General features: G+C 41.3%; 1 protein-coding gene and 2 long non-coding RNA genes across 3 annotated transcripts in view; 1 reads left to right on the top strand and 2 right to left on the bottom strand.

The window, feature by feature from the left end:
- Window positions 1-595: 595 nt before the first annotated feature.
- The window catches only part of LOC120746199 (polyunsaturated fatty acid lipoxygenase ALOX15B-like), a 32,575-nt gene continuing 5,544 nt past the window's right edge, over window positions 596-27,626 (bottom strand). The window contains exons 7-13 of the mRNA XM_040051538.1: window positions 25,954-26,157; window positions 18,852-18,938; window positions 18,599-18,768; window positions 5,989-6,110; window positions 5,807-5,907; window positions 971-1,141; window positions 596-819 (exon numbers count right to left, since the gene is read on the bottom strand). Coding sequence (XP_039907472.1) covers window positions 640-819; window positions 971-1,141; window positions 5,807-5,907; window positions 5,989-6,110; window positions 18,599-18,768; window positions 18,852-18,938; window positions 25,954-26,157 — 1,035 coding nt within the window. The 3' untranslated portion in view covers window positions 596-639. The remainder of the gene's footprint in view (window positions 820-970; window positions 1,142-5,806; window positions 5,908-5,988; window positions 6,111-18,598; window positions 18,769-18,851; window positions 18,939-25,953; window positions 26,158-27,626) is intronic.
- LOC120746201 lies at window positions 11,202-27,594 on the top strand. Its single transcript, XR_005698798.1, has 4 exons — window positions 11,202-11,212; window positions 13,800-13,801; window positions 18,596-18,778; window positions 27,564-27,594. It is a non-coding gene; the product is annotated as an uncharacterized LOC120746201 (long non-coding RNA).
- Window positions 19,800-25,877, bottom strand: LOC120746200. Its single transcript, XR_005698797.1, has 2 exons — window positions 25,266-25,877; window positions 19,800-21,228 (listed from the first exon to the last, which is right to left on the bottom strand). It is a non-coding gene; the product is annotated as an uncharacterized LOC120746200 (long non-coding RNA).

Below are 27,626 nucleotides of genomic sequence, written 5' to 3'. Positions count from 1 at the left end.
TTGCCCCACTGTAAGTGAAGAGGAGATGAAGAGTTTCTATACATGTATATACACACACACACAACAAAACATAATGGATCCAGTCATAACTGAAGTCACACAGATTGATAACATGGTGCTTCAAGCTTTGACTTTAATGTTTAAACATGTGATCACAACACGGCAGTTACACAGTATTTTGTCATCACTTGTCACACAATTCCTAAGATGCATAAACTCTATTAATCTGTACGGAATGTAAATATTTTATATGGATTAAGCTTTGTTTGTTTAGTTTTTTTTTTTATCAGAATTTGAGAAAGGAGAAACTCAGTGATCAGTAACTGTTACACAACAGACATGCAATACACACTGAAATAAGAACAAATATAAATCAAATAATTCATATCTTGAGACAAAAAAGGCCATGACTACACAAACCCCCCTCTTCATAAAAACCTTCTGACTGCAACACCTTTACATTCATTCTTACAGTTTCCCTGTTTGTTATAATCACTGATACACTATTAAGAAGTTTTAAGATTATGATGTACACAAAAGTTAAATCAGTGGAAAAAGTTTAAATCTGGACACACACTCTTCCCCCTACCCCGTTAAATTAATATGAAGCTGAAGGAGAAGATGCCTTTCAATATTCATTCAAATAGATACACTGTTTTCAACCACCTCTGGATCCATGTATGTGTACGGCAAGTCCAACCTTGAGTTTCTAGCTTTGATGTCTGCACTCAGCTTTTTGAGCGCTTCTTGAAATTCTTTTATCTTCAGGAGAGGAAACCTCTCAGTAAAATGCTTCTCTGGGTAGTTGCCAAGAAAAATCTGATGAGATCAATATGAGATCAATGGTACATTTAGTTTTGGTTCCACTATCATGTTGATCAAATATGTAACTCTAGCAAAATTTTCATGTATTTTACATTAAAATAAACAAAAAGCAACATAAAACATAACGTCTTTGGTGAGTACTTACACTATCAGAGGACTGCTTGCTGAGTAGCCATACTGTGGACATGGCATGCACTGTTGTGTTAACACTGGGGAATGTGTCCAGTATCGTTTTCTCAGTTGTTGTCCCCTTTTCTTTTGGTGGGGGAAGTTCCATGGTAGTAGGACTGTTGGACATCCAGCCACCAAAATCGTACTGCATTGGTGAAGTAATTGATACATTATTTATAGGCTTTGAGGGATAGTTTTTAGGTCTGATAGCATTAACATTTGGATCCAAATGTACCAGATATTCCACATGATTTCTAAGGTGTTTCACATCCAGATTTATCCATCAAGTGTAACATCACACACTGTGCAGTTTTTTCAGTCGCGTTATTCAGCTTCTGCTCAAACTGCACGATTGACTCACAGGGGTTAGAAGTTCGTAGGTCACGATGCAGGGCCTCACACTATACCGCCCGATGCCCTGATGTGACCTGAGTGCTCACACTGTGCATCCATAAAATGAAGGTTATAACAGATAATCTGTCCCTCGCTCTCCCTCTCTGTCTTTCACACACACAGACATGCACCACCACCATCAACTTACTAAATTGCTAATGAAAAACATTGATCAGGCAGCTTTGATTGAGCAGCAATGTAAATCCAACTATTTTCACGGTTGTTGTAGTCGTGATAATTTTGTGAGGCCAAATCTAAAAGGCTCGGATGCGCTTGCCAAAGTTCTACAAGTTGTGCCTCCATCGCTTATGTCCAGATCACATGCTGCACTGCTGTGCTACTTCGTTTTTTCACTTTCATTTCTGTGTTTGCGCGTCCGCAGTGTGAGAGGCTGTGATGACACCCTCACGACGGCTGACAGGATTTCAAACTGGTTTGATTTTCTTACGACGAAGTGATTGATGATCGGGAGCTGGTCATGAGGTGTTAATCTCGTTACCCCACGTATACTACACGATGCATGACACACGATGAAGGCGAAACTCAGCGAAACTCAGGTTTCCAATCAACAAAACGGTCGCACGACTGAAAAATCAAAATGAGCCAAAAATTGCACAGTGTATGCCCAGCATAATGGTCTGAAAAATACGTTAACTTCTACCTTCCTTTAGCAAGTGCGGAAGTCCAACTTTTTGTGCAATGATTAGCATCTTTCTCTGCCTTTTGGGTGCTACCACAGGTGCCTTTGATGGTGCAAAATGTCTCGTCGACATTGTTGGGGAGAAAACTTACAAACAAACAGTACAGCACTTCAGAGTCACAGTGCTAGTGATTATATTTGACAAGCTGAATGCATTCTGTACTGGACAGGAGACACAGCACGAGATTTACTGACAATAGTCTACAGACAATCAGGACCCAGACCACAATGCACTTAATATTGCACTTTAAAAAAAGCATGTAATATTGCACCAAAAATAAATAAATAAAAAATCTGCGATACAACAAGGCCGCAAAAGGTGAACCGCACTACAGTGAGGGACCACTGTACTGAAAACTGATCACATTTTAGCCAAGAGAACATCTTTTTATATCCACTGCACAAGGTTAGTGAGTAACATGTTGGTGGCTGGGTGATTTGAATTACTCACTGTGAAAAAAGTCCTCATCTTGAACTTAATGAAATCTTAGTAAATAAATAATTCTTTGCTGATTTGCTCAAATATCTAGTGTCTATAACACCATAAGCCCATGGACTGCAGTGAATTCTAAGTTTTTAAAAAAACAACTTAAAGACAGGCTCTTTTCTTTGCTTTTTCTACCAGGCTTCAATTTAGTGTTTGATGCTGCTGACTGTAATTCAATTCAATTCAATCTTATTTATATAGCGCCAAATCACAACAAAAGTTGCCTCAAGGCGCTTCATAGATACAGAGAAAAACCCAACAATCATATGACCCCCTATGAGCAAGCACTTTGGCGACAGTGGGAAGGAAAAACTCCCTTTTAACAGGAAGAAACCTCCGGCAGAACCAGGCTCAGGGAGGGGCGGGGCCATCTGCTGCAACCGGTTGGGGTGAGAGAAGGAAGACAGGATAAAAGACATGCTGTGGAAGCAAGACAGAGATTAATAACAGATATGATTCAATGCAGAGAGGTCTATTAACACATAGTGAGTGAGAAAGGTGACTGGAAAGGAAAAACTCAATGCATCATGGGAATCCCCGGCAGCCTATGTCTATTGCAGCATAATTAAGGGAGGATTCAGGGTCACCTGGTCCAGCCCTAACTATATGCTTTAGCAAAAAGGAAAGTTTTAAGCCTAATCTTGAAAGTAGAGATAGTGTCTGTCTCCCAAATCCAAACTGGAAGCTGGTTCCACAGAAGAGGGGCTTGAAAACTGAAGGCTCTCCCTCCCATTCTACTTTTAAATACTCTAGGAACAACAAGTAGGCCTGCAGTGCGAGAGTGAAGTGCTCTAATACGGTGATATGGTACTACAAGGTCATTAAGATAAGATGGGGCCTGATTATTTAAGACCTTGTATGTGAGGAGCAGGATTTTGAATTCAATTCTGGATTTAACAGGAAGCCAATGAAGGGAAGCCAAAACAAGAGAAATATGCTCTCTCTTTCTAGTCCCTGTCAGTACTCTTGCTGCAGCGTTTTGGATTAGCTGAAGGCTTTTCAGCGAGTTTTTAGGACATCCTGATAATAATGAATTACAGTAGTCCAGCCTGGAAGTAAAAAATGCATGAACTAGTTTTTCAGCGTCACTCTGAGACAGGATATTTCTAACTTTAGAGACGTTGTGCAAATGGAAGAAAACAGTCTTACATATTTGTTTAATATGTGCATTGAAGGACATGTCCTGGTCAAAAATGACTCCAAGGTTCCTCACAGTGTTACTGGAGGCCAAGGTAATGCCATCCAGAGTAAGAATCTGGTTAGATACCATATTTCTAAGATTTTCAGGGCCGAGTACAATAACCTCAGTTTTATCTGAATTAAGAAGCAGAAAGGTCTTCATGTCTTTAAGACATTCCTGCAGTTTAACTAATTGGTGTGTGTTATCAGGCTTCATGGATAGATAGAGCTGGGTGTCATCTGCATAGCAGTGAAAATTTATGCTATGTCTTCTAATGATGCTGCCTAGGGTAAGCATGTATAATGTAAACAGAATTGGTCCTAGCACCGAACCCTGTGGAACTCCATAATTAACCTCAGTGGGTGAAGAGGACTCTCCATTTACATGCACAAATTGGAGTCTATTAGATAGATATGATACAAACCACTGCAGCACAGTACCTGTAATACCTACAGCATGTTCTAATCGCTCTAATAGGATATTATGGTCAACAGTATCGAATGCTGCACTAAGATCTAGCAGGACAAGCACAGAGATGAGTCCACTGTCAGAGGCCATAAGAAGATCATTTGTAACCTTCACTAAAGCTGTTTCTGTGCTGTGATGAGCTCTGAAACCTGACTGAAACTCTTCAAAGAAGCCATTCCGCTGCAGATGATCAGTTAGCTGTTTGACAACTACTCTTTCAAGGATTTTTGATATGAAAGGAAGGTTGGAGATTGGCCTATAATTAGCTACGACTGCTGGGTCTAGAGATGGCTTTTTGAGTAAAGGTTTAACTACAGCCAGCTTGAAGGCCTGTGGTACATAGCCGATTATTAGAGATAGGTTGATCATATTTAAGATCGAAGAATTAATTGATGGCAGGACTTCTTTGAGCAGTTTTGTAGGAATGGGGTCTAAAAGACACGTTGATGGTTTGGAGGAAGTAATTATTGAAGTTAACTCAGAAAGATCAATTGGAGAAAAAGAGTCTAACTTAACATCAATGGTACTAAGAGTAGCTGTAGATAATATTACATCTGTGGGATGATTATTGGTAATTTTTATTTGTGAAGAAGTTCATGAAGTCATTACTAGTTAACGTTAAAGGGATGGTTGGCTCAAAAGAGCTCTGACTTTTTGTCAGCCTGGCTAATATTTTATTATGGTGATTAGAGCATGCTCTAGGTATTAAAAATACTGATTTGAATCATATTTACGTAACTCGAATTTGTTAATGATGGAGTTTCATAGCGTTTTATGTTAAGACTCTTTACATTATACATGCCTCTCTCAGGCAGTATCCTTAGAAGGTATAGCGTACCTTTTTTATTAAAAAAAAATTGTGTCCATTAGGCAGATGAAGTGTAAGTTTATCAGTACAGGCAGTCTTAAACACCTGTACTTAGGACTGCTGGGTTAGGACTGGTACACCCAGTCTCAGTTGAGAAACTGTAATTAGATTACAGTTTCAATGTTATAGTTACTTGCATTACAAAAATGCAACGCTGCAGTGAGCAGCAACAAGTATTGTATAATACATTACTTCTTTTGAGTAAGGACCCCAACACTGGTCTTTAACATACAATATAAAGCACCTTGAGGTGAGAGTTATGATTCTGCCCTTTATAATTACCATTGAATTAAACTGAAAAACATTTAAAATCCTTTGCATGACTTTCTATCAACTTTTAGATTTCTTAATACATTGGAAGATAAATTATGAACTACTTGAATCACCTTATGACTTAAAATGAGGGCTGTGGCCTACAACAATGGTCATCACTGTAGTACATGAATGAGTGCACAATAAATGGGATTCCGATTGGAAATAGTTGTACGTAATTTCTGCTTCCATGTTCACGAGGTAAAGTTCAATTATGATCATAGAATACAATAAGCATTAAGTAATGTATTGTATTCACTGCTGATGGAGTTGCATCAACTCCTTCATAAACCTCAAAATTTTAGTGGATTTATCTATGCAAAAGTGATCCATGCAGAGAGAACTGAGAAAATCTGATGTGAACATCATCACTGATAATCAGGATATATTAAAATGCTTCACCTGTCCAGAGTTGACAGCTGAGTGCTGGGCAGAGCAAGTGAAGATCACCATGGTGACAAACTTGACCATCTCATCCATAGTGCTAAATTCCTGAGGAATTCCTGACAGAATAGACAGAATAAATTATGAATTATGTCAACACAGAAATTAAATATAATATAATATAATAAACAATGAATCACCTGTGGTTTCCTGTGAAAGAAATCCATACTGAAAAATTTCTTTAATCCAGTTCTGCAGTTCTGTGTCTTCTTGGACCTCAGCATCAGTCTTGTAGTAGAAGGCAAGTGTTGACTTCACCAACCTTTGACCAAATGGAGACACATTCAAACATGTTCCTACTTCCATTGATGGTTTCTAAAACACATTATTTAAAAAGCTATAATGCATAACAGATGAAATAAATATAAAATATGTATGTGGGATAATCAGGTTGTTAGTTTTTAACTGTTGCAAATCGGCAACGCCTGCCTCGAGAGGGTTAAAACCTAAAGAATTATGGATTTGATCAACTGGTCCCGTAACGGAACTGACATCCTCTCTCGACAAAAAGCCTGCGCTCAGGAGAGCCCAATTGGCCTGCAGAGACGTTTGCTGTGTGATACTCTACAGGGAGTGCAGAATTATTAGGCAAATGAGTATTTTGTCCACATCATCCTCTTCATGCATGTTGTCTTACTCCAAGCTGTATAGGCTCGAAAGCCTACTACCAATTAAGCATATTAGGTGATGTGCAGCTCTGTAATGAGAAGGGGTGTGGTCTAATGACATCAACACCCTATATCAGGTGTGCATAATTATTAGGCAACGTCCTTTCCTTTGGCAAAATGGGTCAAAAGAAGGACTTGACAGGCTCAGAAAAGTCAAAAATAGTGAGATATCTTGCAGAGGGATGCAGCAGTCTCAAAATTGCAAAGCTTCTGAAGCGTGATCATCAAACAATCAAGCGTTTCATTCAAAATAGTCAACAGGGTCGCAAGAAGCGTGTGGAAAAACCAAGGCGCAAAATAACTGCCCATGAACTGAGAAAAGTCAAGCGTGCAGCTGCCAAGATGCCACTTGCCACCAGTTTGGCCATATTTCAGAGCTGCAACATCACTGGAGTGCCCAAAAGCACAAGGTGTGCAATACTCAGAGACATGGCCAAGGTAAGAAAGGCTGAAAGACGACCACCACTGAACAAGACACACAAGCTGAAACGTCAAGACTGGGCCAAGAAATATCTCAAGACTGGTTTTTCTAAGGTTTTATGGACTGATGAAATGAGAGTGAGTCTTGATGGGCCAGATGGATGGGCCCGTGGCTGGATTGGTAAAGGGCAGAGAGCTCCAGTCCGACTCAGACGCCAGCAAGGTGGAGGTGGAGTACTGGTTTGGGCTGGTATCATCAAAGATGAGCTTGTGGGGCCTTTTCGGGTTGAGGATGGAGTCAAGCTCAACTCCCAGTCCTACTGCCAGTTTCTGGAAGACACCTTCTTCAAGCAGTGGTACAGGAAGAAGTCTGCATCTGTCTGGACAATGCTCCATCACACGCGTCCAAGTACTCCACAGCGTGGCTGGCAAGAAAGGGTATAAAAGAAGAAAACCTAATGACATGGCCACCTCGTTCACCTGATCTGAACCCCATTGAGAACCTGTGGTCCATCATCAAATGTGAGATTTACAAGGAGGGAAAAAAGTACACCTCTCTGAACAGTGTCTGGGAGGCTGTGGTTGCTGCTGCACGCAATGTTGATGGTGAACAGATAAAAACACTGACAGAATCCATGGATGGCAGGCTTTTGAGTGTCCTTGCAAAGAAAGGTGGCTATATTGGTGGCTGATTTGTTTTTGTTTTGTTTTTGAATGTCAGAAATGTATATTTGTGAATGTGGAGATGTTATATTGGTTTCACTGGTAAAAATAAATAATTGAAATGGGTATATATTTGTTTTTTGTTAAGTTGCCTAATAATTATGCACAGTAATAGTCACCTGCTGATAGGTTTGTAGCTTGAACCTATCCGCTGGAACGTTGAGGACAATATAATTACACTGCAAAGCAAGACACAAGTAGGCAAAGTTCTTCATGGTACTCGTGCACGGGAGAAAACCGGAGAGGCGCCGTTCCCTCGCCTGACCCCAGTTGCTCTCGTCCGTTCTCCCGTACCACTGTTCTTTTATTGAGGTTACATGAATATGCATAGGTTCATTAACATATGATGTCTACATTCACACAAAGAGTACCTTGCCTGTGTGTGTGTGTGTGTGTGTGTGTGTGTGTGTGTGTGTGTGTGTGTGTGTGTGTATGAGGTCCAGATGTGACCCTGTGAAGACTCCCCAAAGCTGGTGCCAGGAGTCTAGCGGTCCATCTGAACAAAAGGCTCTTATACTTAAACAGATATACGTGTGCTTGCTATACCATAAATCAATAAGAAAAGATACGACCTCTCCTAGGAGGTGTGATCTACGCCGGAACACTCTGTAGAGGGAGTGAACGCACTCCCCCTTCATGCTACACAGAGCTGTTACAGACCTCCTAGGATGAGACATTCTTTCAATCTACAAATGATTATACACCTCTAAGCATATATGGTTAAATATTTCTAAGCATAAATGACAATCAACAATACAAATCTAACATTTCCCCCCTTTTTGACCTTTATGCTTGAAAAGTTCCCAGTTATGAATACTTCATGTCTGACAGTTTCAATGCAAACATTTTTATACTCAGCATATGTCAAATCACCCTAAATTACTGAAAAAATACACAGTTTAACAAATGTATTAGCAGTTATCCCATTACTCATTGATCTCATCCAATGGCAAACTGCATCCTACGAGCAAACAAAGAAATTGTTAATTTAATAGTGAAAATAAGAAAGTAACATTTTCAAAAACATCTCAGCTTGGTGATGCTTCCTCCGGGTGTGCAAATCACATGTCTCTCTGCAGAGTGGTTTGAGTTCTGCAGGGCGTCATGAATGTCTCTTCCAGTTGTTTCCATCATTGTCCATAGGACCAGAGTCCAAATATATGTAGAATAAACATTCAAACACCAGTTGGTTTTGTTGTTTGTCAACATGGGTCTCAGCTATTTCCAAAGCTGCAGACCTCATAGGAAACTGCTGTTATCACCACCATAGCTTCTGGTTCCGGTGCTTTTCACAGAATCATGATGTCATCCTTAGACTCCCTCTGCGCTGTCGATGGAGCTTGGCACGCTCCCCTCATCCCTCGAGTTTTCATGTCCCAACGCTGCTGAAGATGATCTCTGATCCTCCTGAAGCCCCTCTCCTGGCCTCAGCTCCCATCTTGTGGACGATCCTCTCAGGCACTCCTTCTCGTCACGCATAGTCCTGATTTTGGGCCTGCTGGACCTGTCTCAAAACACTCAGCTTCCCTGCCTTCCTCCTGGTTCAGCTGATTCAGCCGTCACGCCTCGCACTTGGTTGCCCTAGAGTTGATCAGAGGCTGGAGGTTGAAGTGCGAGCTTACCCTACGGGGGCTCAATCAGCACTCCCCCCTCACCACTGAAACAACCAAGTGTGAGATTTCTCTATTGTGCTGTCTTGAGGGTGCCGGGGTTTCCTGGGACCTCGACCTCTTTGCAGTGGCTCTGATAAGTTTGCAGGCAGTTGAAATGGTCCTTGCTGTGGCTCCAAGGTCTGATCTCATGATGGGCCCCAACCAGCTTGACCTTTGACCTTAACCACTGCCTGGGCTCAGCTATGCCTGGAATGTTTCTCGCTTCTCACTGCTGCACCTGTATTTCAGAAAAACTTCTATTTGGAGAGCATGTCAACAATCATCAAACAACATTCTTTAGTTCAGTGAACTTCACTTATAGGCCATCAAAGCCTCATCTGAACATGGATGCACCACAGATCCGCTGCAGTTCGCCTACAGATCCAACAGATCCACAGAGGATGCCATCGCCCACGTCCTACACACCACTCTCAGCCACGTGGACAAGAAACAGGGTAACTATGTGCAAATGCTGTTTGTTGATTACAGTTCAGCGTTTAACACAATAGTGCCCTGCAGACTGTTCACAAAGCTGAGGGATCTGGGACTTAACAGCCGTCTGTGTGCATGGGTGTTGGACTTCCTCACTGGCAGAACTCAGGTGGTGAGGGTGGGCAGGTGCTTCTCCAACAGCATCACCATCAACACAGGAGCACCTCAGGGATGTGTCCTCTCGCCACTGCTCTACTCCCTCTACACTTCAGACTGTGTGGCCACCCATGGCTCCAACACCATTGTGAAGTTTGCTGACGACACAGTGGTGTTGGGTGCCATCTCCAACAACGATGAGGCGGCCTACATGGATGAAGTGAAGAATCTGGCATCGTGGTGCCAGGACAACCACCTCCAGCTGAACGTCAGCAAGACCAAGGAGCTGGTGGTGGACTTCAGAAGGGGTCAGCACAGAGACTACAAGCCCATTATCATCAATGGAGCTCCAGTGGAGAGGGTGCAGTCCTTCAAGTATCTTGGTGTCCACATCTCCTCAGACCTGACATGGGCTGCCCACATTCAGGTCCAGACCAAAAAGGCTAGGCAGCGCCTGTATCACCTACGACAACTGAGGAAGTTCAGGGTCTCTCCAAAGATCCTCAGGATTTTCTATACAGGCGCTGTGGAGAGCATCCTCACACAGAACATGACATCGTGGTTCGGGAACAGCTGTGTGAAGGACCAAAAAGCTCTCCAGAGAGTGATCCGTACAGCAGAACGCTGCTGCAGGATTGCTCTCCCCCCGCTTCAGGACACCTACACCAGGAGATGCCGGACTAGAGCAGCGCAGATACTGAAGGACCCATCCTATCCTGGTAACAAACTGTTCCAACTTCTGCAATCTGGTAGAAGGTTCCGCATCTTCCGGGCAAGGATAGAGAGACTCAAGAGGAGCTTCTATCCCCAAGCCATCCGTGCCCTAAACACACACACCCGCCCTCTCACATCATCTATAATTGACTGAGACAGGACTCTTCCAGACACTAAACCAAGGCACAATGTACATTTCAATTCCTTTAATTTTAAATATGTTTATATTGTCTATCCTGTAAAATAGTCAGATATCTATTCATATTAATGTACAGAATTCACCTGCTTGCTGCTACTACTGCACATTCACCCAGTGTATATACTACATATATATATATAATGCTTTTTTTCCTCTACACCCCCCCCCCCCCAATTTTTTTGCACATGTCGAGGAGCGTGTCAGGCTACATTTCACTGTGTGTTATACTTGTATAACTATGCATGTGACAAATAATAAAGAACCTTGAACCTTGAACCTTGCATAGGTTTAATACCTGTAAATAAACTGTTAATCACACAAATCACTGCAACAATAATAGAAAACATTGTTTAATGTTAATCCTTGGACTCCACCTCTTGACTCATGGACACTCCCACGAGTCAACTCATCAAACCTGGATCCCTGTCTTAAAGAAAAAGGTCAGCTAGATCATGTCTCAGGCAACATCAGGGCATCTCCGCTGGAGTAGCTCCGTAACCCTGCAATAAAAGATGTTAGTGTGTCTCGCATATTAAGTTTGCTTAACACCTGGCTCTCCCAGGAGCCTGCATACACACCATCATGGCCTAGAAAGCAAAATCTGGAAGTAAAATCAAACTTCACACTTATAAACAATTGTATCATAAGAACAATAAGCATTCAACATCAGCAAGACAAGTGTCATGTGCAGGTTTTCTCAAATCAGTAAACTACAATTATTTTCATAAGTCGCCTCAGACATGGATCATCCCATGTACTCAGGCAACATTAATGTAATCAGTGACTTCTCTTAAGCAAAGTCACTCCACTCACATATTACTATGAGCTCAATAGCCCATCTTCAACTATACCATAAACAATCCCTTATATATTTTTCTCATGTCACTTGTCCGCTTCAGCTGAATCTTCTACACGCAGTCATAGAAAAACAAACATTAGCAACACACATTGATTATCCTGGTGGGCAGGCGTTGGCCATCCACATTCCAGAGGTGCCATAAAAACACCATAAAGTTAGCCAACCCTAGCTGTAGAAAGAATGTCATTCACATATAAACCCAGAAATCCTGTAGTAGGAAAACATTAACTAATCCTCTTATAAATCACATGATCAAACACATGATTAACCATCTGCTGTAAAAAGAAATGTAAACATTAGCGCTGCGCAGGTGTGTACACTTTCTCACAGTAATGTCTGTGAGCAACACTAGTTAGTGAATGACACACACATAGTAAATTCACAGACAGAGAATTTAAACTAAAAAGGTTAAATTTTCAGAGTTCACAAACATAAAAATGGCATTTAAAAGGTTAAATCATCACGCAACCTCGGATGTTGCTGTCATCTCTCTGCTCCTGTAAAAGGAAACACACATAGATTCATCTGCACCTTTGTCAGGTGGGGGTTAACTTCGCACAGTCGTGTTACGTCAGTAAAGTCTTGTCAGCTTTTGTCAGCATTTACCAGTCAGTCAGTTTTTTTTCTTTCACTCATTCATTCATTCAGTCATTCTTTCTTTCTTTGCTGATAGTGGAACCTGTCGTCGCATTTAGTTTCCACTTCCAGCAAAATGACGTTATTTCAAAAAGAAAAAGAACTTTAGATCGGATTACATCGCTGCTGAATCCCTTTTAGGCCGGGACTTTCATTTAATATTGTCCCAAATAAGTAGCTTTCTCCTGAGCCCATTTCAATGTGGAGAAAACTCACTTGTAACAGCTTTCTCGACAGGTCGTATAGCACTTTTAATTTCTGACGTGCAGATCTGCTTAAAGAAAAGAAATAGACAAACAAAATCAGTGCCTGTTCAAAAATGAAAAATGAAAAATAACAGAGATTATCAAACCAAACTCTCAGTGCACTGTGAAAGTATCAAAATAAAAAGGCCTTGTTAAGTCATGACACAAGCTCCTCATCAACTTCACAACAGGAGAAGAATCATCAGCTAGATTCACTCCAAACCAACCATCAGCTGCACAACTCACAACATAAGCCTAATGTCTTATTAGCTATGAGTTTAGTCACCAGGTCTGTGCTCTTCACTCATCTAAACCACAGATCTATTTTATTCAATTTTCCTTTTTTCCCTTCATCATAAAACATGTGACATGCTGTCATGCACTTCACAAAAGAAGTTTGTTCTGACGTATTCAGAGTTGTGTATCTAGGTACAGGATTCACTCGCACATCAAAGCAGGAAACTCAGTGTTTTAGAGTCTCCACTCAACACACAACAACTCCAACACATCCCATTCACTCGTGCTAGAATTCAGTCACCTTTCATTAATCTAAGAACGATCAACTAATTTGAATCAGCTATTAACCCACTAGGATGACAGGACAACAGAAATGCATGTTCAAAATGTTATCACTAAAAGAGAATTTCCCTCATACAGTAAATTTAGTAGTAAACTTGTGCTGCATCAATCAAGCAGGAAGCTTCTCCCAATTTACTATATTAACAACTAAATTTATTGTCTGATCACTGGTTGGTCAAACCAGAATCTTTTTTCCCACAAAAGTTTAAATTGTTGTCCTGCAACCTAGAGAGTCAATTTTTTGCATTGGATAAATTCAGTATTTGATAACAAGTGTCTGCTAAATTGACACTATTTTAACACTGATGAAAGATAACAAGCTAATTTTCATTGCATGGGTGTTTGTGTTATTAGGCAGGTCTAATGCATGTCTGTGGAGCTGCATATCCAACAGAGCATGTTCTCTGCCTTTCCTACACATTTCTCTGCTATTATTTGATCACTTCTTAACCAATGTGCTATGAGTCCACTGGTTTTTGCATCACACGAGGTGACTTGGATAAGATGATAAACAGACTCACACGCTTAAGATGTTGTCTAATCTTCATAAGCTCTCTTGTGTTTGGAAGTGTTAGTAGGGTTAATGCATGTTGTGCTTGTTTGTGTGATTTTGTATATGTTTCTATTTTCGCAGTGTTTCAGACTCCTTCACAGTTTTCCAACTTAAGCAGTCAGTTTTCTTTTCCCCAGGTTTGCTAACCCAAATTTTGATTTCCCACATTAAATAATTCCTATGTGTTCTCACCTAGTCTTCTCACTCTGTTGTCCTCTCACTCTTTTGTCCTCTCCCACTTCAACAGTCCCGGCAGTTCTCCTTCAGCTTTGTCCTATGTTCCACTGTCTCTTCTTGCCATTTTACTCCACAGGTGGCAAATGTCAAACTCCAACTGTTCAGTTCTCCTCAAACGTTTTCTTCACATGCACAGTGAAGTTTCAGCTTGTTGTAAACACAGTGCCATTCATCCGATCAGTCAGGATGATGGGTTTGGTCTTCTTCTCTGATGCTGTTTGTCCACATTGCTGCTGCTTTGCTGGGACTCTTTGCTCAGGACTTGCTGCTGTCTTTATCTGCCATGTTATTGCTCTTTGGAGCTGCATTCTTCAGGGAGGAGTGAGCACTTGCTTGTGAGGTTGAGAGACACATACACATTGCGCTGTAAATAAGTCAGCCAGAAACTTGGCCTGCATGTTTCCAATGATGTTAAACTATAACTTTCTTCCGACTGCTGCATGTGGAAAATTGATTCAGGTCTGCTTTTCACCTGAAAGTGACAACTAAGACATGTTCATTATTATCATCGCTGCTTAATCAACACACATCTCTCTCTCTCTCTCTCTGTGTGTTTTTGTGAACAATCCTTTCTTAAAAGCAGAAAATGAAATTGTGGTTGTTTTTGGCTGATCAACACAAAACCTTTTCCCTATGATTTATTTTTCATCTACAATATAAATTCTTTCTCAGAGGCAATTACTTTTACACAGCGCACAGAAACACTGTGATGTCAAACACATTCACACTCACTTTGTCAGCTGCATAAATAAATCACGTGGCTGGTGATATGTGCCATGGTAATCCATAAGCATGATCACACGTTTATTTAATTATTTTCGACCCAACAAAACAAATAAACAAAAACATGATGCTGATGCTACACACATGAGTCAAGGTGCAGGAAAACTGCTCACGGGAACGCTGCACACTCATAGCTCTGTTTCCCTCTCTTTGAGTAGTTCTCAGACAGCTCTTGATCTGATAATGTGTAGCTTGCTCATCAGCTCAGAAGAAAAAAACCGCAACGCAACATCACACAGTAGTCGCATGCTCTGCCCACAGTGGCAAAGTCTTACACTTTCATATTCAATTCAGCTTCTCCATCATGTACCTTTAGATGTTTCATACAGGGTTCAGCATATTAGTTGTTTTCACAGGTGTGCCCTATATCTCAACAATGGCTCATAATAAGACGACAGTCTTTCACACAGGTCAAGTGCCTCTATGCACTTCATTAGTTTAAATATTTATCTATATCACTTCACCTCATATGTCATTTTACAAAATTTGAGCAACCACAAGCTTAATGTAGATTACTTTTAACAACTATCCACCTCAATTACCTCTATGGTCTGGCACACAGGCCGTTGTCGAACAGGGCAAGCCAAAGAATAAACATTTTGTGTCAGCAAGGGGTGGGGGGAAAGCCACCCACCAGAGCATATCTCAAGTGCTGCTGATGTGGGCTGGCCTTTTCCACACACTCCCGGCTGCTTAGGAAACCATGATAACAACAACAGTCGGTGTCACAGACCACGTGTTCTGCTCCGCACACACTCACACACAACAACAATGACGACGACGACAATGACAACAACACAAAATAGGCCTACTGTCCAGCACAATCTGGACCCCGCGGAACTTCTCAACACCCCACTGAGCGGTGGAGAACTCACTACAGTACCCCACACAGCGGTCTGTATTTCGCCCCACTAAGACGGCGAACAAAAAAAAAGTTCGAACTGCGCAACTCTGCGACTTAATGCTTCTGTACAAAAAACCCCACTGAGCGGCTTTGTACATCGCCCCACTTAGACGGCGAATTTTAGCCCCACTGAGCGGCCACGGACAACGCCCCACTGAGCGGCAAAGACGTAATTTTATCCCCACTGAGCGGCCATGGACAACGCCCCACTGAGCGGCGAAGACGTACAGTTATAGAGTTGGACTCTAAACTTACTCGGTGTTGCTTAGCGTGTAGTATAGCTTCGAATCCCGCCGATTGCCATTCATCGAGGAGAAAAGACAGACAGCGAATCCACAGGAACTTCCTGGCTGACGTCAGTCTTTCAGCGTGCCTCTCCTCCCCTCGGTGAATGCGATTCCAGGGCTCCGGCATCGAAGGACCAATTAATGATAGGTTTGTAGCTTGAACCTATCCGCTGGAACGTTGAGGACAATATAATTACACTGCAAAGCAAGACACAAGTAGGCAAAGTTCTTCATGGTACTCGTGCACGGGAGAAAGCCGGAGAGGCGCCGTTCCCTCGCCTGACCCCAGTTGCTCTCGTCCGTTCTCCCGTACCACTGTTCTTTTATTGAGGTTACATTCAAATTCAAATTCAAATTCAAATTCAAATTTTTTATTTGTCACGTACACAGTCATACACAGTACAATATGCAGTGAAATGCTTGGACAACTGCTCGTGACCCAAAGAAAACAAAAAAAGGAAAGGCTATGAATAAGATAGGAAATAAATATGAAAAATTAAAAAGAAAAATTAAAAAGGGTAAATTTAACTAGGAAGGAATAAAATATAAATTAAGGTTAAAAATGAAATAACTGTACAACACAAATTAGAATGAAGGGTAAATTTAACTGGGAAGAATAAGATAAAATATATAAATTAAAGTTGAAAATAAAATAACTGTACAACAAAATACACAATACACAATATAGAACTATATAAGAATGTATGAAGAAATCTAAATATAAATAAATATATACACAATAACAGCAGCTGTACAAGTATTAACCGGAAATGAAGAATATAGTAACCAGTGTTGTGCAAAAACAAAGTCCAGAAAGTCCAGTGTGTGTGTAAGAACCATATGTGTGGGTCAGTAATGTGGGTCATGAATATGCATAGGTTCATTAACATATGACGTCTACATTCACACAAAGAGTACCTTGCCTGTGTGTGTGTGTGTGTGTGTGTGTGTGTGTGTGTGTGTGTGTGTATGAGGTCCAGATGTGACCCTGTGAAGACTCCCCAAAGCTGGTGCCAGGAGTCTAGCGGTCCATCTGAACAAAAGGCTCTTATACTTAAACAGATATACGTGTGCTTGCTATACCATAAATCAATAAGAGAAGATACGACCTCTCCTAGGAGGTGTGATCTACGCCGGAACACTCTGTAGAGGGAGTGAACGCACTCCCCCTTCATGCTACACAGAGCTGTTACAGACCTCCTAGGATGAGACATTCTTTCAATCTACAAATGATTATACACCTCTAAGCATATATGGTTAAATATTTCTAAGCATAAATGACAATCAACAATACAAATCTAACACCTGCACACACAGATATCCCCCTAAAATAGCTAAAACTAAAAACAAACTAAAAACTACTTCCAAAAACATTCAGCTTTGATATTAATGAGTTTTTTGGGTTCATTGAGAACATGGTTGTTGTTCAATAATAAAATTATTCCTCAAAAATACAACTTGCCTAATAATTCTGCACTCCCTGTATGGCCGGTTGTGTTGTGTATTTAGCGACATTATCGATGGAGGACATTGAATGAGATCTACCAATTCGGAACCTCAATAACAGAGTTCTGGGTGATTGGATCTGGCTTGGACCTGGCTTATCGAAGAACAAGAAGCAGCTACAGCTGTTCAAAATTCCACCAGGCTGGCCGACACGATAGATGATGGGTAGAGCTGTGAGTACTCAGACTGTGTTTATTGAACGCATATGGGCAAGATCTTGGAGAAGCTCACGGCTCTGCAATAGGAATTGAGAGATTTAGTCACTAGTGACAGACATTAGACCAGCTCTAAAAACTGGATGCAGTTGTTCGCACTAAACACAAACAACCACCATCTTCACTCATGCGGCTATCCCACTGGCAACAGATAGAGACCTGCCAAGGTTGAAGTTGACTGGAACAAGAAAATTCTTCACTAATAACTAATGGTGCAACAGATAAAGGTTGATCCGTAATCCGAACTGATCCCAATCCACAGTTCTGTATGCAGGTGATCCGAAGATTCGAAAAAGAAGGAAAAAAAGTGTATGGTTCACGTCGTCAGTCTGTCAAGCGATAATTGTGGCCAGTGTTAGCGGTCCAAGTGGAGGAGCAGAGGAGTTTGCAGCATTTAAGCAGCCCTTTGCTGCCCAATCCGACTGGGCTAAAGCTATTACAAAAGCTACTGGAGTGTTTAGCTGCAGTAGCTTTTACTGTACAATATAAAGCATGGGGTGAACACGGGATACACTCACACACATACGGGATACACTCACACACATACTCGTGTAACGGACACAGACACTGAGTTGTTTTTGTTTTGCTGTCCTTAAACTGCTCTCCTAGTGGAGGTGAGTCTGAGTAGAGTCCTTTTTTTCTCCTCCTGTCCCTGATGTTGTGAATTTTCACTGTTCTTTTTAAATGCTATCTATTCTGACCTGTCTCCGCAATGTGATGTTTGTGTAATACATGTATGGTCAGAAGGGTGAGTTTCACTGCAGGCAACTGCATGTCACAAATAAAGGCTTCATTCATTTATTCTTTCATTTAAAATAATAACTGGGAAGCCATCTGGAAGAATTTTGTTTTTGTTTCGGCAAGCATCTGAAAGTGCATTACATTTACCAGGGTGTGAAGAATGGCCTAGGTGAACTTCGAAATAAATTGAAGTTATTCTATAATTATATGTATGTTGTGTCAGACAAAGTGGTAATAGAACCTGTTGATGATTTCCCAAAGCTGGAGTCCATCATCCCTGTAGTAGAAGTTTGGCACATCTTTCAGTCCACGTTCCTCAATATCATCTGGGATACAGAGGGAGCTGTAGGTCAGTGAGGTCAGTGATCTTCTCAGGATTGTGAGGGCACCCTCTCCACCAGAAGATGTAAACTAGGAAACAGTCAAATCTTAGTGGCAAAAAAATACATGTTGGTCAAAAAGAACATTTGTTTGTCCTTTTTGTTTGTTTATACCTTAGCAAAAGTTCCTCCTTTAGATATCAGAAGCATCCGAGCTAAGAAGTTGATGTTCAAAGTGTAGCGAGTGTGAGGTATGAGAAGCTGAGGGAAACAGAGAAGTTCATTTGTAAGAAGACTACTTTTTCCTTTCTTGTCTGATGTTTTATATTCAAATGTTTAATTCTGCTGTATAACATATATGTAAATGGCTAACATCAAAGTCTGTTGGGAGAAAACTCTGTAAAAAACCCAGGAGAAATAAAGACACAATGAGACAACGTTACTTTTTATGCTTTAACGTGCGCACGGGTGAGCTGCAAAGAACAACTCACATCGTGAACAGAGGCTTGGCACTTTTTATAGGAAAGACAGTGAGAACAGGATAAGAAAATAATAAACAGATAAAATAAACAACTCCATATGTGGCGCTAGTCTCGTCAGCAGAGAGCTGGGAGAAAGCTGTGAGAGATAAAACAATCTAAAACAATATGTCCCAAAACAATATGTCTTCGCTGGGAAAGTCTAAAAGGATAATTCTAAACTAATCTAACCATAGACAAAGGGCAGAGAAAAGGCATCTTTGTACATTTAAAAGAAGGTAAAGAAACATAGAATCATTTTCCACTAACATTCCCTCCTGTTTTAACTTATTTTAAATGTATACAACAATTGTCTGTGAAGGTTATTTATTAAGTATCTTTAGCAATTTTTTAATGGTCAAAATGTCAACATAGCAGAAATGTAAATCATGTGGTCTAAAGAATAAAACAAATAAAAAGATAATAAAAGAACAAAGAAAAGCATAGTAAATGAAATAACAACAGGAATAATCAAGAGAAAACAATAAAACTAAAACTACAAAAAATAAAAGGATAAAAAGAAAAGAATATAAACCTTATATTGTACCTGCATAAACTACTAATGTGTTAATCAGTGCATGATCACTTGACAAGTCATTTTTTAAATCACCACGTCATTTATTAGCAGCTATTACAAGTTCTTCTCTAACAGAATTGCAACGGGATGCTGTTCTTCTTTAGGCACGGCAACATAAGCAGTCATTGTAGTTGTTATCATCTTTGAAATCATTACTCTTAGACATGGCGGTGTAGCTGCTCCAGATGTGTGGTCAGTGACATATTTCTGCAGAATGGTCAAATTCTGCAAAGCTTCATAAATGTCTCCTCCAGCTTCGTATCCATCAGGGATAAACGTGCAACATGTCTCCCCAATCAGCTTGCAAACTCCTCCTTGTGATGCTGTTAGCAGGTCTAGAGTCAGTCTGTTCTGCAGCACCATCGTTCTGATGGCCTTCTGTTCTCCTGCTAAAGCCGGTCCCAGGGTCTTTGTCAAAGTTGATGTTTCGTAGCAGAGCATATCGGTTGACCTCCACATGATCCCGCACCTCGGCAGCTCCAATGCCGGGGATCAAGCTCTGTAAGAATTTCACTCCTCCTCAGATGCGAAACTCTGGTTCCTTTACTGCTTGGTGCCGTCCGTGCACATCCTGTCTGGTACTGAGTCTTTGTTTGTAGTGGCATCCGGTAGATAGGTGAGTAGGCAGCTCCCCCACTGCCCGCGATCCATTGTTCATCACACATACTGGCAGTTGCGCTGCGTTCAGCTTGTTCAGTAGAATTACATCAGGCAGTGGGTCTGAGACTTGGGGCCAGGTCAGTAGGTAGGTCTGTCCGGAACAGTTCACATTTGTGGGTGATGATGACCTCCAGGTTGCTTTTGCTGGGATGCTGTAGTTGGCCTTGGACCAAAGAGTACCGTAGCCTGGATGTGTTGCCAGGCCCAACAGGCACCAACTGTGATCTTCAGGTATGCTGTACGGCCACAGGCCAGACGTCTGCGAGGATAGGGGCATATGGGTACATGCATAGCAGTCAGTTTTATTATTCAAGTGAGCTGTAGTGTTCATAAACTGCCACCAGAAATTAGTGGCGTAACCATGGGGAAACTTGGTGTACTTTCCTTTGTCATACAGTGTCTGTCTTTTCTTCATATAGCGTGACTTGTTGTCCCTCACGGAAGCAAAGATGAGGAGCCCGGCCAGGGTCAGGGCCGCTGCAGTTATTAGGAGCCACCACCTCATGACAACAGGACACACCCTCCTGTCGTGAGTAGACCCCCCGGCCAGAAAGGCTGTTCCCTCCACCGGGCGAGATCACGACAATTGGGCGAGCCTGTGTCGGCTGAGTTTAGATGGCTTCACTTACTGGCCTGCAATGGCTCTGATGGATCCAAGATGGTCGTTCCGCTATTTTGCAAGCGGTGGGCGTGGTGAGGAGAACCTGATGTGGTCCCTCCCACCTGGTTGCGCTCCAGTTTTTCCTTTGGAGCACCTTGATCAGAACCCAGTCACCGGGCTGTAATCTGCAAGACACTTGATAGACATCATTACATTCTTCGTTATTTACAATCATCTCTTTATTTTCCTACAACTTAGACATACATTTTGCTACTGAAATTGTATCTGCCTTTTTCACTGGGTAGATTTCTGGCCACTTTGAGAATACATCTATAACCACTAGGGCGTATTTTTACCCTTGGCATTCATTTAGCTCAATAAAGTCCATGTGGATTGTTTTGACACGTCATGCACGTTCTGACAAATTGTTTTGCTGATGTTTCAAAATTTACAGTGTAGAATTTACAGTGTAGAAATGAGAGTTGACAATACTGGTCAGTCCCCCCGTTGACAAATGCGGCCGTTTTGTGGAGGGATTTTGGCAACACTGGCTTACCATAACGCATCATTAAGTTGTTTGTCAGAACTGCACCATGTTTTAGCCATTTTGCCTGCTCGGCTGTGCTTGCTGCTTTTTGTTCATTTTTCAACACATCCAGTGGAAACTGATGCGTGTTTACTGCCATCAATGTGATGTTTGTCGTTTGCGCTGCCTGTTTTGCTGCTCTGTCAGCAAAGTTATTGCCTGTAGTTATGAAAGAGCCATCAGTTTTGTGTGCTGCACATTTACACAATGCGAGTTGTTGTGGTAAATGTATTACAGTCAGTAGGCGTTGTAGCAGGCTGGCATGCTGAACCGGCTTTCCGGTTGATGTAATCATTCCCCTGTTTTGCCAAAGTTTTGCGAAATGATGCACAGCAGAGAAAACATACTGGCTGTCTGTATAAATGTTTATTTGTTTATCTTTGTGTATTTCACATGTGCGAATCACAGCTATCAGCTCAGCGCTCTGTGCAGAACATGAAGAAGAAAGTGGTTTTGCTTCTATTATTTTACTATCTGTGGTTACTGCGTAACCTACACAATTTCGGCCTGTGCTGTAAGGTCAAATAAGTTCTTAAGTGGCTGCCCCAAAACTGTTTTGCATTATTTCTCTGTGGCCTCCTCCTACAATCTCGTGTGAAGTGAGCTTCCTCTCCACGGTTCTAGCAGGCGTTGTCTCTATGTTATCTGCTGTTTCTGCGTGGCTGTCTGCAGCCTTGGTGTTTGTGACTTTGCTCGCCTCTCTGTTCCTGATAGCCACCTGCGGATTAGTGTTTTAGTCTATTGTCAACATGTCAGCCTTATTTTTAAGTTACAGAATGCTTCTTCTTTTTTTGTCTTGGTTTGGGAGAATAGATGCAACACTACATTTTCACTTAAGGCAGTTTTAAATAATTTCTAGTTTTTCAAACAAATCATGGATCTCACACATTTCAAACTTTCAAGTTAGGGTTGTTTCCCATTTATACATATAAATATATATATATAACTTTGCATAGCTCACAGCTCTAAACCTAGGCATTTTCCAATCATATGCCTAATCACTATGTGTCACTGTGATTCTCAAGTATTGTCACAAGTTCGTTTAAATTTGTTTCCAAAACCAACAAAATAATCAAACAAAAACAAAAACATAAACGTGTCAGGACACAAAAGAAAAAAGAAAAATGCTGCCACCCGAACAAGGCAGAAGTCTGCATATGTTGGCTTTTAATAGCATGCAGCTTGTAACATGGTAGACTAATGTGCCTGTGTTAATTCAGCTCCATATTATTGTGTGAAGTTGCACTGGGTTGTGAGTGGTTTTGTGTGTGTCACATTTTTGGTGAGCCAATGGCTGGAATGGGGTTGGACTAATTAGAGGCAGGTGTACTTGATTGCACTGATACACTGGTCTACTTATAGCCCACACTACAAACACTGATGTGTCGTTTTGTCTCTCTGTGCAGGTATGTAATGTGATGAAATCAGATATGTTAGGGATGGATGGGTTTTGCGCTATGAATTTTATATTAAGTGTGTCGTTTTGTCTCTCTGTGCAGTCCAGGGCCTATTATATGCCACAGCCTAAAGGCAGCAGGGTTGCAGAGGCTTGAGTGACCACTGACTATATGCTTGCAGGGTGGTGGGTCTCCAAGGACAACTTCTAACCCTGTTAAAGGCAACATGTGGAGTGTAACTTGGCCGTGTGGCATAGCTGGCTCTGGCCTTGGGACTGTGTGTTTTTATACAATTCATAAGTGGGACACTGGACTGTTTTATCTTTTATCTCTTGATATATTTTTCGTCAATAAATTATCTTTTAGAATTTTATTGACTGTCATCTTTTTGCCCACGACTGAGACGATTGGTCAGACCTAGAGTCTTTCTTTGGGTGTGTTACAGCAGCTTCTGCTCTAAAAGAAACAAAAAAGAAAATGTGGAACATGCTCATCAGCTTAGCAGTGTCTACATATTTAATTCAGCTTCTCAATCCTGTAGTTTTAGCTGTTGTCTACAGGGTTTTGCTTATTGGTTGTTATTATAGGTGTGCTCTATATCTCAGCAATGTGTCATTCTAGGGTGATAGGTTTCAAGCTGGTCAAGTGCCTCTATGTACTTCATTAGTTTAGTTATTCTCTGTATTGTCTTCATCTCACATGTCATTACACTGAGTTTCAGCAAACCTTAAGCTTGATGCAGACTACTGTTTAACAATTATCCACCTCACATCATAACCGACTAAGGTGCCTCTTCATATTAATATTATGTCATTGTTAATATTATCCTCTTTGTCTTATATAACAGCAATAGCATATTATAATATTTTATCAGTGTGTACCACTATACTACTACTGAGCCAATTTGTTAGTTAGGATCATCTTATTCAGCAAACAGATCATTTAGAATTCATCCAATCTGCGGTCACATTTGTTCTCTCTGTTGCATGGCGGACCAGGCAGTTCTATTATAATATATTATTTATATTTTATTTTGTATCCATCAAGGGCTTCAGATGACCTGCAGTATCATCCTTTTCCCAAGGTGGAGACAGTTACCTTTTCACACACTGTCCTTGGCTGATCAGTGACACAGCCTTAATATATTTTATTTATGTTATTAAAATATTTTCGTGTGAATTATTTGCTTTATATTCATTTTATACATTGTGGGCATGGTCATCATGCCAACTGTGTTTCATTGATAATATCACTTTACAGGTTGTTATCCTTGCTATTATTAATTTCAAATACTCTAAAGATAATTTCTACTGTAATTTTCCCTTTGTTTATCTTTATTTCGTACTTTTTATATTTATATCTACTCAGTGGGGTCTGTTTTCAACCCTGTTAAACTACTTCAAACTACTTTGATCTCTAGTTTTCACTTAATAAGGGATTATTATGTTCTTCCTGATATGGGTGTTGCTGCAGATGCGGCTGCAGGAATGAGTGTTGGTTTACTAAAAGGATTGTGGGCACTGCACAGTGTCTCATCTTCTGGTTTTACTAAACTGGCAGTTGAGTTCTATTCTTCTGACTGTTTATATTTTGTTTTCTTAAATTTCTCAATTTACAGACATTGTTTTGTCCGGCCCCTGGACTTTTCTTTTCTCACCACTGCTCGTCAGCAGGAGTGAGTTTTAATTTCACTTGCTTGATTACCCATCTTATTTGTGTATTTACTTATTTTTGTTTAAGTAATGTATACACGATACAGCTGCTATCACCTTCGCTGGTATTAGAGACGAGAGTGGTTGCTCACACGCCCTTCGACTTTCGGACTAGTTCCGAAAGCGGTGTGAACTTTACGAGACGGAACTCGACCGTTCTCTCAACTCACCAGCACGTCAGTGAATAGCAGTAAAAGAAAAACACAGTAGGAGCAGCTCAGTCTCTTATTGGACCGTGAAAATTCAGCTTGCTCCGTTAATTAAAACAATACACGCTCACATTCACACCTATTCGCGCGACCGGAACCCTTATAAGGGGAGCTGCCAGTCTTTCTGTAGACGAGCTACTTATTCCCTAGACCCTGTCTAGACCCAGCTGGGGGAGCTACCCAGAGCTCCAAACCTAACCCACAGAAGTGGGGAGCTTCCAGTCGACGAGCTCCAAGCTACCAGTCGACGAGCTACTTCCGCTATTTTAAATTCCCTGAATTTAAAATACGTTTTTACGCAAGATTATGTCAGTGTGTCTGTATCTACCTGGTCAGTGTCGCCGGGTCTGGTCCACCTCGATCGGGCCCCACCACCGTGGGTCACTTGCTAAGACGTTGGCCAAGACCCGAATTTAACGCTCTTGGTCTTTTATCACACACCTGGTGTGTGAGCTGTCGACAGGCGAACAACGTGGACTGGTCACGGAGATGGGACATGATGGAGGCGCTCCGGCTCCGAAGGACCAAGAAATGTTGGGAGAAAACTCTGTAAAAAACCCAGGAGAAATAAAGACACAATGAGACAACGTTACTTTTTATGCTTTAACGTGCGCACGGGTGAGCTGCAAAGAACAACTCACATCGTGAACAGAGGCTTGGCACTTTTTATAGGAAAGACAGTGAGAACAGGATAAGGAAATAATAAACAGATAAAATAAACAACTCCATATGTGGCGCTAGTCTCGTCAGCAGAGAGCTGGGAGAAAGCTGTGAGAGATAAAACAATCTAAAACAATATGTCCCAAAACAATATGTCTTCGCTGGGAAAGTCTAAAAGGATAATTCTAAACTAATCTAACCATAGACAAAGGGCAGAGAAAAGGCATCTTTGTACATTTAAAAGAAGGTAAAGAAACATAGAATCATTTTCCACTAACAAAGTCACAAGTTTTGTTGCTTTCTGTACCATTTACCATTGTGTTACATCTTCGAAACAATTAATCGACTTTACATACCTTGTACAGTGGATGCACCATGGGAAGGTTGCGGAGCAGTGACACTGCAAAAACCTCAGCCAGCAGATGAGTGCGCAGCAGATGAGCATTTAGTTCATAAAGGTTGAAGTTTGCACTTCTCACAAACGTCTTGGCCAACAACCAGTCGTACTCAGAATCACTAGGATAAAAAATCGGGTTGTCCTTTGTTGGTTTCTGCTTCAGCTGCAGGAGAAGGAATAAATGTGTTTTCTTACTTATACTAGCTTTTTTTTTAATCATTACGAACTGCTAACCATCAAACACTTTTATAGATGTTGAGCAGACCAACACAAACTGTAATGAAAAGCTTTATTTACTGTAAAAATAACGATTAAAGGCGCAGGAAAGAAACAGACCGAGGATCTTTGATAATCCAGGGAGACAGAGAAATGGCAGTTAGTGACTGGAAAGCACATGACTAGGAAAAGATTTGGATACTGAATGAAAGAATTTAAAGGTGAATAGAGATTATTTGTCAAGTTAAAAAGGTCTTGTGTGAGGAGTTTGAGGAAAGGTGGCTGAGGCAGAGAGGAATAAAGGTAAGAGTAGTGGTGTGTGAGAGGCATAGAGGTGTTCAGGTAAGCAGCACACAGTGCAGGATTTACGGTGGCAGGACAGTCTGGTGAAAGTGGAGAAGGGTCATGGCTGATATTCTTCTGAAAGATCCTGGGAAAACTGGCAAGCTGGAAGGAGGACTGCCGTAAAGCAAAAGTAGAAAGTGCAGATTGACACTTTCCCAAAATTCAAGTCACAATAAAACCACCAGAGCGGAGACAACAATCAGGCGTAGGATATCTGCCTCGTTGCTACTTAAATACACTAGGTTGACAGAACCAAATGGCCCTAGTTGTGCCAGAGAAACCATGTACACCACAGTCACACCCAGCTGCCCAACTGTTCCTGAAAAGCAAAACAGAAAGCGGTAGGTAAACCCCATCCAGGCTGGATCGTACCAGTCCTCCTTTTCCCTGGTGGCAAATCAATGATTCTACGTCACAGAAAAGTCTGCCTTCGTATCCTCCGGCTGTGATGTAGGTGTTAAGGCATGGAGGGAACTGTGATTTCAGTCTCTTAGGAAGCAATAGCACACTAGTCTCTGCCCTTGTAATGTAATTTATAGATAATTGAAAGGGGAGAGACCAGTAGCCGAGAGTCTTAGGGGTCATGTGGAGGAAGGAAAATAACCTGCTGTTTGTGTCAAGATATTACTAGGGAACTAAAGCTAAATCTGCAGTTTCTAAGTCAGGTTTAAGGACCCAATTTGGGGCTGAAGGGATGGTGAATTGTAAGAAGTGTGACAAACAGAACGTGCTGATCAAAAACCCTGTGATGATGATGGTGGGGAGTAACTGGCAGTTACTTCCACAGGAGCCTCAAGGGCCAAACCTCCGTACTGAGTTGTTTCATAAGCTAACTGTCAATTAAATTCAGCACCAGAGTTTAAAATCACTTAAAAAGAAAGAGTGCCAGTGAAAGGTTGTTGCATGTGGGGACCTTCGAGTCCAGAAGACACCGCTTACCAGTACCGCCACATTTAGAGGTTGGCACTTTCTTTAGGTTGAATGAGGCAAGTGGCCAAGAAAGGACAGACAGATCGCAATATGTGCAGAGTCACTCCACAAATCTCTGCCATTTCCTTTGATGCCGGTCTT

Source organism: Simochromis diagramma, unplaced genomic scaffold, assembly GCF_900408965.1.
Source record: "Simochromis diagramma unplaced genomic scaffold, fSimDia1.1 OVJJ01000107.1, whole genome shotgun sequence".
In the NCBI taxonomy this organism is placed as follows: domain Eukaryota; kingdom Metazoa; phylum Chordata; class Actinopteri; order Cichliformes; family Cichlidae; genus Simochromis; species Simochromis diagramma.
Note: the sequence above shows the minus strand (reverse complement) of the source record. Positions and strands in the feature narration are given on the sequence as shown.